Source organism: Peromyscus californicus, unplaced genomic scaffold (assembly GCF_007827085.1).
Source record: "Peromyscus californicus insignis strain IS unplaced genomic scaffold, ASM782708v3 Scaffold_4__1_contigs__length_199733344, whole genome shotgun sequence".
Classification (NCBI taxonomy): domain Eukaryota; kingdom Metazoa; phylum Chordata; class Mammalia; order Rodentia; family Cricetidae; genus Peromyscus; species Peromyscus californicus.
The window spans coordinates 16,479,892-16,494,323 of record NW_026294562.1 but is presented as its reverse complement, the minus strand read 5'-3'; the positions used below and the strand labels follow the sequence as shown (position 1 = coordinate 16,494,323).

Here is a 14,432-nt window from a genome sequence, read left to right as displayed (position 1 = left end):
GGCGCAAAGCTACACAGAGAAACCCTGTCTCGAAAAACCAAAAAAAAAAAAAAAAAAAAAACCTCAAGGTCTTCCTATGTACCACAGACTGACTCGGCATCAAGAGAGCCTGTACCTCAAAAACAAACAAAATCCTGAAATTTTCAGTAGTAGTAGTATCAAGCCATCCTTATAATCCCAGTCATTAGAAATGTATTTATTTTATAAGATTTTACATAAATTTAAGCTTTTAAAAAAAAAAAAAAGAAAAGAAAAAGCCTGACATGGTAATATATGCACATCACCCCAACTTTAATCCCCAACTTGCTAGCCTGTGATACATGAGACCAAACCCAACACCCCCACCAGCAAAGAATTCTGAAGAAGTTATTTCTTACAACTAACATCTCATCCTGCAAAACAAACAAAAGTGAGCTGGGCAGTGGTGGTCCACACCTCTAACCCAGGCAGAGGCAGGCAAACCTCCCTCTGAGTTGGGGCCAGCCTGGTCTACACAGCAAGTTCCAGCACAACAGGGCTACACAGAGAAACCCTGTCTCCAAAACAAAACTTTGAGTAAAGTTTATGGAGGTGAATCGTGGGAGGTGAAAGATTAAAACATTTTCAATGGAAGAAAATGAAGTGGCACAGTGGTTACATTCTCTATTCTGACTACTAGAAATAGAACCCAGGTGAGTGGAGAAGTGAAAGGGTAGAAATCCATGGGCAGAAAAAGGGAACAAGGAGGAAGGAGGGAGACATGAATAAGTCAAAAACATGTAAATTCCATTTTTTCCCCCAGTTTTCATTTGATAACACGATTCCCCTCCTTTAACATGGACAATGTAATGTTTACACCCTTCTAATACTAATAAGTACATAAAATCTCCAGCTTACTTTGGTAATATGAGGTCCTAAATTTTTCCTATGTAAGACTTTGAGAAATGTCTTCTAAAAAAATTGCTTTAGGATCCTTTTTCCCCCCCCTTTGGTTTTTCAAGACGGCACTGGTTGTCCTCGAACTCACAAGAGATCTACTTGCTCTGCCTCTTGAGTGCTGGGATTTGCCACCATGCCTGGCTTACATGGGTCCAAGACTAACTAAATACTGAATTATTATATACAATACCTGTAGGACAGAACAGGAACGTTTCCGGCTCTCCTAGGTACTGATAAATTTCATTTGTGATAGAAACTTGTGCATGTGCAAAAGAACTGAACACCTCTTTGTCTGCTGCACACATATTATGGTCAATATCATCAAAGAGCAAAGCAAATGACCTGCACCCAAACTGTGAGACCTTAGAAAAGAAAAACCAACACGATTATTAGTTCACCTCAGAGAAAGGAAAAATATTTTAAATATATACTAATAGTTATCTCAAAGTCAAATATTTCCCTTGGAATATCAAAGCATATCTGATCTTTTTACACTTTCACTGGCAGCAATTCTAAGTTAATATAGCTAGTATCTTGAGACCCAATTTTCATTTTGGACTAAATGGAGTATACGTTCCAACAATGTTTATACAAGGCAACCTATCCTAGAAAATCCAAGAAATTCATAAAATTATAGAAGTATGAACAAGTATACTCAATCTATGAACTAGTTAGCCCTTGCTCTAGTCTTGGAAAGCACACTAATCCTAAACAATTCCTTCTCAGAAAGGCCTAACTAGGCATCAGAATGAACACCATTTGATTAACAGGTAATTAACCTCCTCTGAAAAGTTCCTTCATGAAAAGTTATCTTAAAATTGGGGGAATATGGTTATTGAAGCTAGAGCCTGGTAAACATACAGCCATGCCAAACCCAACTTTACTTTTTTTAAATTACTGTGTGTACGTGAGTACGTACCACACTGCACACGTGGCAGTCACACCAAAACCTTTCGGGAGTTGAATTCTCTTCCACCTCATTGAGGCAGGGTCTCTACTGCTGCCATCGTGCTATGTACTACTACAAGCTAGTTGTCCCAGTGAGCTTCTGGGTAATTCTCCTACACCCACCAATTTCTTAGTTGGAATGCTGAGATTACAGGTTCAAGCCACTGGATCCAGGTTTTTAAATGTAGGCTTCAAGAATCAATCTCAGCCGGGTAGCCGGGGAGTGGTGGCGCATGCCTGTAATCCCAGCACTCGGGAAGCAGAGCCAGGCGGATCTCTGTGAGTTTGAGGCCAGCCTGGGCTACCAAGTGAGTCCCAGGAAAGGCGCAAAGCTACACAGAGAAACCCTGTCTCGAAAAAACAAAAAAAAAAAAAAATAGAATCAATCTCAGATCTCCAGGCTCCTTCCTGAAGCAAGAGCTTTTACTCACCAAGCCATCTATTTTATGTGTATGAGTTTGCCTGTATGTATGTCTGTGCACCACATGCATGCTATGCCCGCAGACACCAGCAGAGAGCACAAGATCCTCTGGGACTGCAGTTACAGATGATCATGAGCTGTCACGTGGGTACTGGGAACTGAACCCAGGTCCTCTGGAAGAGCAGCCAGTGCTCGTAACCACCGAGCTATCTCTGCAGCCTCCTTCCCCTTTTTAAGAGAGGATCTCACACTGTAGGCCAAGTTGGCCTCAAATTCTTAGCAATTCTCTTACTTCAAACTCTCAAATGCTGGAATATAATGAGTGGCCACACACCGCATCTACCTTAAAGTTTTACTAGCCATGTCACGGCACCAGTGTGAATCCTTGCTTAAAGAATAAAGCATGCGGTGGAGGCACACACATTTTGGCAGAGGCAGGCGGATCTCACTGGTACTCTAGGTAAGTTTTTTGACTGACAAATATTTCTCTACCCAGAATTATGAAAGTAATAGCTACAGAAATAAAGTATCAATTTGATTTCCTTTTAACACCATAAAGCAATTAAGAAAACTCCATTTCAGTAATGAGTCAGGAAAAAAAAAAGAATTACCTGGTCCAATTTGCGTTTCAATGTTGATACTTCCTTGGGGTTAGAAAAGGTGATATCCAATCCTGGTGAAATAGCATAGATGAATTCTATCTCATATTCTCGTGCAGCAGAGATGAGCGTCATCAGTTGCTCTAAAGAACAGAGTCGTAGTTTTAGGAAGCAACACAGAATGCTAAAAGAAACTTTGTAATTGAAGTTATTTCTTCCAATTTATAGTAAAGGAAAGGTTAAGAATTAAAATTTAGAAAGTATCATAAGTCACAGAAGTTTTTTTGTTTGTTTTTTTGGTTTTTCGAGACAAGGTTTCTCTTTGTAGCTTTGGAGCCTGTCCTGGATCTCTCTCTGTAGACCAGGCTGGCCTCGAACTCACAGAGATCTGCCTGGCTCTGCCTCCCAAGTGCTGGGATTAAAGGCGTGGGCCACCACCGCCTGGCTTCAACCAATATTTTAAAAAGACCTTTTTAACTCATTTTCAAATAGTTTCTTAAACTTTGGATACTGATACTAACTCGTTTGCCCCACTGACCTTTTTCAATTTTCACTTGTGTGTGCACGCACTGCAACGTGTACCCGGAGGACACGCGCAGGAGTCAACCCTCTTCTTCCACCAGGAGTCCTGAGAATCAAACTCAGACTTCCAGGCTTCATGGCAGGCACCCTCACACAATGAACTACCTTCTCTGGCCTCATCTTAAACAAACCCCCCTCAACTATTTCTCCTAACATTTGAATGGTATAATGACTTTATTTTTTGGAGGGGGTTATCTGAATAAATGAAATTCCTAAGCTAAACTTACATAGCTCCATTTATCCTCTATCAATTACTCTCACACACAGCTATCACACTATCTACTGACATCCCTCATTCACTGAGCCATCTCATCAGCCCGTGTCTTGAACAAACAACTTCCCTGAGTTGTCAATTCTTTTTTTGGTTTTTCAAGGCAGGGTTTCTCTGTGTAGTTTTGGAGCCTGTCCTGGATCTCGCTCTGTAGACCAGGCTGGCCTCAAACTCACAGAGATCCGCCGGGCTCTGCCTGCAGAGGGCTGGGATTAAAGGCGTGCGCCGCCGCCGCCACTACCACCTGGCAATTGTTAATTGTTTTACCGACACAAACCATTTCCATTTCCCCTAGCATCTAAAGGTATAAGGACTTTTTGGGGGGTGAAGGAGTGTATCTGAGTAACTGATATAGTAAATAAATTAGCACAACTCCATTTACCTATCAACCAATCTATCACAACTATCACTATCCTCCATCACTCTAATCTATCTGAAGCCAGGCTATGTAGATCAGGTTGGTCTCCAACTTGTGATGCTCCTGCCTCAGTCTCCTAACTGCTGGATTAGAGTACTGGTGCAGACATGTGCTACCTACCATGCTTGCCTCTACTGCTTTGTAACTTAAAGAAAATGCTTTTGTAAAAAAAATAAGCTTAAGTAATGTTCTTAATAATTCTAATACTTCACCATATCTATAGAAAAAAAATCAGATTTTAGCCTTTAAAATGATAGGCAATTTTCTGAAATTTAATATATTCCTATTATGTATCACAGGACATCTCTGAATAAAATTCAATAGTATAAGATAGTCACTTAACTGTAGTTTGACTAGTGATCATATAAAATCGCATTACCAATACGATCAGAAAATGAAGGTATGTTTACTTACAGAGAATAGGAACCAGCACTAGACAGAGATAGGTAAGTGTCAGTGGCTTCATCACAATAAGAACACTTTCTGCAGTCACTGTCTTGGCTCCATCCATAACCATCTATCATGTTAGCTAAGCATGTAGTATTTAATTCTAAGTACAAGATGTTTATTCATTCACTAAGTCACTAAAGAAAAGTGCCACTGGTCTGATTTACAAAGAAACCCACCTCTGCCTCCCAAACACCAGAATTAAAGGTGTGTGTCGCCATGCATGGCAGCTTGAATAAGTAATGGCCCCCACAGGCGCCTATGTTCCCCAGTTGGTGGAACTGTTTGGGAAGGACTAGGAGATGTGGCCTTATTGGAGGTGTGTTACTGGTGGCCAACTTAGATTTCAAAAGCCCGCAATCATTCCCAGTTGCTCCCTCTGACTCATGCTTACGAATCGGGATGTAATCTCTCAGCTACCGCTCCAGCCTGCCCACCCGCTCCCATGTTCCCCATCATAATGGTCATGTACTGCTGTGGGATGGTCTGTATGTCAAGTGTGTTGCTGATTGGTCAATAAATGAATCACTGATTGGCCAGTGGCTAGGCAGGAAGTATAGGCGGGACAAGGAGGAGAATAAAGCTGGGAAGTGGAAGGCTGAGTCAGAGAGACACTGCCAGCCGCCATGATGAGAAACAGCATGTGAAGGTGCCGGTAAGCCACAAGCCATGTGGCAAGGTATAGATGAATGGAGATGGATTAATTTAAGCTGTAAGAACAGTTAGCAATAAGTCTGCCACGGCCATACAGTTTTTAAGCAATATAAGTCTCTGTGTTTACTTGGTCGGGTTTGAGCGGCTGTGGGACTGGCAGGTGAGAAAGGTTTGTCCTGACTGTGGGCCAGGCAGGAAAACTCTAGCTACAATGTACTCTCCAGAACTGTAAGCCCCTACTTAAACACTTTCTTTTATAAGTTGTCTTGATCATGTTTTGTCATAGCAATTGAAAATTAAGACAATGGCCCCCCCAAAATTAATTACATAAAATATGATTTATCTTGATCAAATTGAAGAGTCCCTCAAATTTGTACTCAAGGCAGGTGGCCTTACTTCTTTCTCCAAATCCTGTCTCTGGGTTTGGTACTTTGCCTAGTAGTTTGTGGTCCAAAGACCTCGAACAGAAATAAAGAATATGATCTTTGACCACAAAACATGTGGAGTCAGACTGGCACATCTATGAACCACAATCACAACTGTGACCTTATTATGCCACTTTAAATCTTCTCTAGCTCACACAGACTAGCTACCAGACAAGAGGAGAAACTACTCATAAACTAAAATACAATTTTTAGTAAGAGTCTAATATAACTGCCTTAAAACAATCCCCTCACTCACACATATATTTTGAATGCAATAGATGGAAAAAAAAAAATTACCACCAGGCCAGCAAGATGGCTAAAGGTAAGAGTATTTGCCACTCAGTTGCCTTTAGCCTACTGGCTATGGGTGGGATAGGACCTCTGCTGGTCTTTTCTGTGTCGAACACACAGATTGCAAGCCCAGCACCACTTTGAGATCTTTGGCAGCAGTTAACTCTGCAGCTCACACACAATTGAGCCTGTATGATAATGAGTATTCAGAGACAGGCGCTCACCAACCTAAGACAGAGTGCCTGTGTGACCTGGGCAGGCGTCTCCATGACGGGTAAGGTGACCTGCTGACGTCCCATGCAACCTAAGTCAGAAGCTCATTTTTTAGTAAAAGGGAGCCCTGTAGGGTCCTGGCCCCCGTTTTGGGTAACTGTTGCCTTGCTTGCTGACCTTGTCCTTGATATCCTCCCTATGCTAATTCCCTGCCAGGTTCTACCCTACTGAATGCTTAAGGGAAATTCCTTGTCTGTGTATCCTGCATAATGGGCATTAACAGCTTAGATGCAAGATTGTAAAACATAGGTAGCAAACTTCTGCCCTCTGGGGTTCTCCCATTGTGCTGTAAGCCTGTATTTAAGACCTCCTCCCTCCTTCAATAAACAACATTGGCAAAAAATAAAATAAAATAAATAAAGTTCTTGCCACACAGTCTGACAGAATTCAATCCCTGATACCTTCATTTAAAAAAAGTAAACAAACTCCATACTTAAACACCTGCCTGCACATGTGTGCAAGCTCAGGGGCATACATGTATGTACACAGACACACACACAAAGATTACCAGCTTCTTCCACTGAATACATCTCTCGCCAAAACATCCTGTGTTTGTAGTCATCTTTTGGAGCATACAAGTACGTATTTAATTCCCATTTCTGAAGCCTTAAGAGAAAGAAAATCACAGGTATATAAGTAGGCAACATTAATAGGCTATAAACCTCAATTTTCATGTTTTTTGTGTGTGTACCTCTATCTCATGACAAAGCAGTAATATTCTACTGATAAACTTTAATTATCACTGGAATTTTAAAAATTTATTTAGTTTTATTTTATGTGCATTGGTGTGAGGATGTCAGACCCCCAGGAACTGCAGTTACAGGATGTTGTAAGCTGCCATGTGGGTGTTGGGAATATGGGAATTGAACCCATGTCCTCTGGAAGAGCAGCCAGTGCTCTTAACCACTGAGTCATCTCTCCAGCCCTTAACAAATTAAAGATCACAAAGTACACCATCATACTAAGTCTTAAAAAAAACACAATTCTGAATAAAGGAGACAAAACCCCAAACCTGTTCAACTTCCCCAGGAAAAGTTTGAAAACCACTAGCCTAGGCAAAGATGTTAAGGATTCAAAGAGAACAACTCCTGCTTTGATACCAACCTTAGCCGATATGTAAGGGTCTCCTCTGTGACACACAAACTTACCTTCTAAAGAGTTCTTTCCTCTGTTCCATTACCCAAGGTCTTCCATAAAACCCTAGAGTTAAAGGAAAATAAAATTACTCTCAGGTTTCAAAATGAGGTACAGCCTAAGAAAAAGGAGGTTACAAACCGAGGAAGCCCATTTTCTTTTTTCTTTCTTTCTTTCTTTTTTTTTTCCCCCGAGACAGGGTTTCTCTGTGTAGTTTCGGTGCCTGTCCTGGAACTCACTCTGTAGACCAGGCTGGCCTCGAACTCACAGAGATCCGCCTGCCTCTGCCTCCCGAGTGCTGGGATTAAAGGCTTGCATTATCACCTCCCGGCTGGAAGCCCATTTTCTAAGCAACTCGCAGTCGTGACAACACGGCTTACTGGGGAAACGGCCTCGTCTCCCAAAGCTCCTGGGTCTGATCCCCAGGATGATCTTGAAAGAAAGAAATGGACAGAACACACCAGAATCTGAAAACTACTCAATAAAGCATTATTTATCTGTGAGTGATGGTAAGAGATACTTACTCCCTCTCTGCTCATAAATTTTCATATTTCCTATTATGACATTTATTAGGTATAAGGTAGGGTTTTGTTTTTAGTGAGATAAGATGTCTCACTAGGTAGCCCGGTTGACCAAGATATTGTACAGGCTGTCTTCAAACTTGTAGCAATTCTCTCACTTCTGCCTTCCAAGCACAGGAATTACATATAGGGAGGACCACCAAGGTAGCTATTAAGAACCCAAATCTACCATGTTTATTGCCAGTGAGGACTCTTCACGCTTGCAGAGGATACAATTCAGTAACAGAGTACTGCTTTAGTATTCATTGAGACTACACATTTCCAGTACCTACATAACAAAACACACACACACACACACACACACACACACACACACACACACACACACCCCGCCCTAATCCTGGAAATGACCCCAGCCAGAACCTTGACCATACTAGGCAAGCACTCTATCACTGAGTGTTACTTTAAAGAGTAACTCTATCTGGCAGGGCGGTGGTGGCACATGCCTTTAATCCCATCAGAGGCAGGTGGATCTGAGTTCAAGGCCATCCTGATCTAGAGTGAGTTCCAGGAAAGGCTCCAAAGCTACACAGAAACCCTGTCTCAAAAAAACAAAACAAAAAACAAACAAAAGAGTAACTCTATCTTACAACTGGGGACAAAGTAGAGCAAACCAAATGTTAACACCACGAGGGAGACTAAGATGGCACGGTGACTCTCCAGTGGCCCCAGCATGTAAGAGGCCCAGGCAGAACTAGCTTAAGTTTGAAGCCAGTCCCAACTACATAGTTGCAAGCTAAGCTAGGCTACAGTCTGAGACCCTGTCTAAAAAACTAAGAGGAAGTTCAATTATTTCTAGAGGGGTGATTTTAAGAGCTACATAAGGCAATAAGATCAGAGAATTAGAAAAAGGTGTGTGTGGAGCTCCCTCAACTACACCTACACACACAATTTTTTGCAACTGAGTTGCTCTTTAGCCTAGGCTGGTCTAGAACTTGTAGCCATCTCCCTACCTCAGCCTTCTAAGTGTGGAAATTCCAGGTGTGAATCATCACACTTGTCTATGATCACCTTTTAAAAAAGTCTCTACAACAAAAGGAACCAAATAAATAAGTAGCAGGCACACATTCACACTCACAATCCAACTGTGGTGCTGACCTGAACAATAAACTTTCAAGCACTCTTTAATTCCAGAACCAAGTTGTGAAAACGAAAAATTAGAATCAGGGTGTAGAGGTGGTAGTGCACCCCTTTAATCCCAGCACTCAGGAGGCAGAGGCAGGTGGATCTCTGTGAGTTTGAGACCAGCCTGGTCTACAAAGTGAGTTCCAGGACAGCCAGGGCTGCACAGAGAAACCTTGTCTCAAAAAAAAAAAAAAAAATCAAAAAAGGGCTGGGCGGTGGTGGTGCACACCTTTAATCCCAGCACTCGGGAGGCAGAGGCAGGTGGATCTCAGTGAGTTCGAGGCCAGCCTGGTCTACAGAGCAAAATCCAGGACAGGCGCAAAGCTACACAAAGAAACCCTGTCTCAAAAAACCAAACCAACCAACCAACCAAACAAATAAATAATTTAAAAAGGATATAACTGACACCCTTGTATCCACTATAGGAAACAAAAAATAACTTCTACACTATTTTTCTAGTTACAGCTATTTTGCATTCAAGTGAAAACTGTAACTGTATGAAATAATGTCTAAAAAATTGGCTGATAGCAAAGCTGGCATTTAGAGCTCTCCGGCACACTAGGAACACCACTACAGACCTGACAGCCAATCTAACCTTTCCCTCAACCCATCTCAGCCTAATCCTTAGCAAGAGATAAGGAAAACTCAGAAGCACCACGAAGATGATCAAAATAAGCTTTCTGGGGACAGCTAGAAGGTTCTGCAGATGAAGGCGGTTGCCAACCCTTACAACCTCTGGGATCCACACACAAGGACTCCTGCAAACTGTCCTCTGACCTCCACAGGCATGCTGTATCTCACATGCTGTGCCTTGTCCGTGGCCACCTCCCCTGCAAAACAGGTATTTTTTTAAAACACTTCGAACATAAGCACCCTCCCATAGGAATTCTAATCCTAGGCAAATATTCTGTACCCCAAAAAGAATAGCACAACAACCATCGTTAAGCGCTAGCAGCACCTTCCATTCTAAACTTTGAGTGTCTTGCCTGAATGTGTCTGTGCACATGTATGTGGTGTCCTCAGAGGGAAAGGGGAGTGGGATTCCCTGGAGTTACAGACTGTAACTGGCATGAGATGGCTGTGAGGAACCATGTAGCTGCTAGAAATCCAACCTAGGTCTCCTGGAAGAGTAACTCTAGTGCTCTCTACCGCTGAGCCATCTCTCAAGCCCCTAATTTTAACATTTTAATCTTCAGAAACTCTTTCAAAGCCAGGTTTATGGTCTGGATTAATTGGATCATAAAGAGAATGTACTATTAACACAAGAGTTAAAACCAACCAAGGTTTGAAGGGCAAGAAGGAAAAAAAACAAAACCATCCTGGCAGTAACTACAGTATTTCCTATCCTTCACAGAATGCTGCCAACCAAGAAGTACTAAATAAACTGGTGCTGGTTCAGTGGTCATACGAGAGGAGGAAACCAGAACTGAAGACCGCTCCATTTTAACGTACTTTAAGGAAGACTCACTTTTAATACTATTCAAGAGAAACCAGTTTAAACCACAGTAAGCCATCTCCTCCATTTCTGGTTAACACACGGCCAGTTTCCTAACATTCACTTCGGCACAACTCATTTCAGACTCCCCCTTTTGTTGTTGCTCAAACTTACTCTGTAACCCAGGCTGGCCTCAAACCCTCACCCCTTCTCTCAGCCCACCAATGCTAGATTACAGACAGTATCAATCATGCACTGTTAGCTCTAAATTTTCTGTATCTCCTGAATCTTTTCCTACCACTCACCACCCTAGGATCTTTGACAATACAATACACACTCCTGTGAGGCAAGATCACTCAAGCCTTGAACTGAGCGACAGCCTGGGACAGAAAGTGAATTCCAGGCCATGCTGGGATGATACTATGTGGGGGATACACACAACCAACCAACCAAAAACCAACAAACAGCAAAAAAAAAATTACACCCAAACCGAGGTGGCGGCCTGTAATCCTAGCCACTCCAGAGGGCAGAAGATCAGAAGTTCAAGGTCATTCTGTGCTTGAGCCAGCTTCTGACCCATCTGTCTCCAGACTACAGCGGCTAACTCAACAGGAATTCATGCAGATCTTAATGATTTGTGTAATTTGTTCTAGACACAGTTTTTGTCCGAAATAATACTGCCATGCCTTCCCTGCCTTAAACAAAAATTCACTGTAGTTTTTCCAAAATCTTTCTGCACTCCAGCAAGCCCAGCACATACAGCACAAAAGTGTTTTCATAAATACTGACTCCAGTAGAAACTCTTGCCCTAAATTTTGTAAAATAATTTTGCTGAGCTGTTTCATGTCTTACTGTAGCTGCCAAGAATGCTCTCTCCCTGCAATTAATCTTCATCTAAAATACCATAACGACTATCTTTTATCTTTCAAAACAGACTGGAAAAGCAGATGCTCAACTAAGAGGGGAATCCTACCTTTAGCCTTCTTGGTTTGAGTATTAGTTTTTATGTTCTCCAGTAATGAGAGAAGAAAAAAAGGACACAAACTAGGAAACCTTTGCCAAAAACGTAAGAAAACCCAAATTACGATCTAGTTAGGGAAAAGAACTAAGGTAATGTGCTCCCCTGAGTTCAGTATCTGCCCATTCTTATTCAGAAACTGCAATAAGATCTTCTGGCAATCTTCCCTCACTACCAAAACGTCCCTCGTTCCTTTCAACCGTAAATGAGAAGACAGTAATTATAAAAATTAAACTTTTCACTGAATTCTAACTCCACATCACTGATGCTCAGAATGTTACAGTGAAATTTTCACACACACATACACAGTCAACAGCAACTGGAAACATGACACTTTCTCGATTGCAAGTGAGTCTTCAGGGGGAAAGGAGGCTTGCAGGCCAGCAAAATATATAGATATATAGATATCTAGATATATCCCGATATATCTAGAAGATATCTTATATCTAGATATATCTCCTAAGCCTGGAGGAATTTATAGTGCTATAGGCCTACTGTGCTCCCCTTCACTCCCAAGTATACCTGTGTGGGCTGAATTCCTCCCCCTACCTCTACCTGGGTGGGGACGGGAGCGTCGCACACATTTCCTCATTTGAAAGCAGACAACCCTGGGGACTAAGATCCCAAGGTACAAAGAAGCGAAACAGAGCCTGACAACAGGCTCCTTGCCACCACCGCCGCCTCCTCCTCCTCCACCGTCTGCCTGGCTCCAAGCCCACGGAGGGTGGGGTCAGGCTCCTCAAGAGCCAGCCGAATCGGACGGTAAAGACTGGAGGAAAGGAAGTGTGCCCGCCGTCTTCTCTCGCCCCCACCACACCCGTGTCAGCAAGGGCAAGCTCCCGACCTGGGGGGAGCCCTACGAGGAGCCACCTTCGGGGCGCGGGGGTGGGGGTGGGGGTGGGGGGACCCACAGGTGCTGAACACCGGGGCGGGGCTGGAAGGCGAACTCACCTTCCACCACGCCGCACAGGAACCTGCGGGTCCCTGCGGCCGCCCCGGTCACGGCCGCCGCCCCGGCTCCCGAGGGGTTGTCTTCTCCGGGGGCCGCAGCTGCCGGCGGCGCCAACGAAGCCCCCGAGGCGGCGGCAGGATTGGCGCTGCGCTCGCTCTCCCGCTCCTCCAGCGCCGCCTGGCTCTCCTTCTGCACCATCCTCCTGCCGCCGGCCGCCGCCACCGCCGTAGCTCCTCTTCGGCCTCGGTCCGTTGGGCCACAGGCCCGGAGCCCTGCGAAGGGCCGCGGCTCCGAACGCGCGCCTCCCGGGCTCCTTCCCCTCCCCCTCCGCCCTTCCCCCTTCCTCTCGGCGGGGGCCCGAGTGCCCGGATGAGAAGGGCGGCGGCACCGGCTCGAGCCCTTTGTCAGCCGCTGCCTCCCCTGGGCTGGGAGTTGGGAGCCTAAGCGGAGGGCGAGGCCGCCACCGCGTCTCCACGGAAGGAGGGCCGAGGCGCCTTCTTCCGTCCTCAGCGTCCGGCGCCCTCCCAACAGCCTCAATTCCTCGGCTATTTGCCCCCGGAGTCCCCGGGCTGCTGCTGCCGCTGCCGCTGCCGCCCGCTTCCTGTTTATCCGCACTGCGCCTGCGCCACAGACCGGCTCAGACCGGTCCCTAGCCCGGCTCCCCCGCCTTCCTTGGGACCAGCCCACTAGGCTTTATTTCTTAGGGGGAAACAGAACAAAGGGAGCCGTGCGAACCGGGGAGGTACGCGGCGGCGGGACGTGCCATTGGGCTGGCCACCCTCCAGGATGAGGGCCACACTCTGGGACGGACCATTACCCCACCCGAAGGAGGGGAGCCCGGGAGGATGCGGCCGGCGGGGAGTTTGGGAGGAAGGTGGGGGGGGGGGGTGAAGAGGCGTTGACGCTCTCAGTGCGCAGGCGCCGAAACGATGCCTCTGGTCTTAAAGTGGTAGGAAACACTGACCTACTTTAGGAGATTCTTGTAATAGTTTGGCTCATCACGTCTGCCTGACCCACGCTCGGTTCTGTGAAGACACCATGCCAAGGAGCTCAGCTCACCCCTCTGTCTTGAGTCATTTTCTTCTACTCCCCCTTCGGAGCTCACCCGTTTTAAATTACGCAGGCAACTATTTATTGAGTTTGCCTCATCCTGGTCTTTGAGACCATTATGACCTCATAATATGGTTAAAACAAGCGAGTACACACAGTTTCTGCTTGATATCCTCTTCATTTGCTTCGGGAAGTCAGAGGAGATAACTCCTTGTTTGGGGAGAGACCGTGGTGTGAAATTCGCCGGACTACATATGGAGAAAGGGAAAACAAAAGTCTAACGAAGGTCGAAAAGGTGTGGAAGGCCGGTTTGGTATGGCGACGGCGGGTGTGCAGTGTGTTTAAGGGGCATGATCCTTCTGGCCTCAGCATCCACATATCCTGGGAAAGCCTGCCTCCATGGCTGCCTCCTGCTGCAGTTTCCTGTAGCCCTCTCAGAGTGCACTTGACATTGATGTTCTTTAAGAGATGTGCCTCGGTTTGGGAACAAACCTCTCATTTTCAACATTAAGACAGTAGTTTATTTTATACTTCAGCGTGGTAGCTCCAGGGACGTTGATGAGATGTGCATGGCAGGTGTGAACTACCATGCCAGGTTTATGCTGTGCTGGGTATCCAACCCAGGACCTTGTACATGCTATACGAGCACTCCAGGGATTTTGTATTTTTATTTATTTTGTGTGGGTTCACATGCCATGGCCCATGGTGCAGTCAGAGGTCAACTTTTGGAAGTCTGTTCTCTCCTACCCTTTGCAGATCCTGGGGCTCAAACTCAGGTTGTCAAACTCAGACTGGGCAGGGACCTTTACCGCTGAGCCACTGCCAGCCCCACCCAGGACTTTTCATTCATTTATTTATTTTTAATGTGTGTGTGCCACATTTGTATGGGT

The 14,432-nt window shown here is 44.9% G+C and overlaps 1 protein-coding gene across 1 annotated transcript in view; it reads right to left on the bottom strand.

The window, feature by feature from the left end:
* The window catches only part of Oga (O-GlcNAcase), a 36,850-nt gene extending 23,784 nt beyond the window's left edge, over positions 1 to 13,066 (bottom strand). Inside the window, exons 1-5 of the mRNA XM_052760094.1 lie at positions 12,492 to 13,066; positions 7,396 to 7,447; positions 6,756 to 6,853; positions 2,899 to 3,029; positions 1,109 to 1,280 (exon numbers count right to left, since the gene is read on the bottom strand). Coding sequence (XP_052616054.1) covers positions 1,109 to 1,280; positions 2,899 to 3,029; positions 6,756 to 6,853; positions 7,396 to 7,447; positions 12,492 to 12,690 — 652 coding nt within the window. The 5' untranslated portion in view covers positions 12,691 to 13,066. The remainder of the gene's footprint in view (positions 1 to 1,108; positions 1,281 to 2,898; positions 3,030 to 6,755; positions 6,854 to 7,395; positions 7,448 to 12,491) is intronic.
* Between the last annotated feature and the right edge of the window lie 1,366 nt (positions 13,067 to 14,432).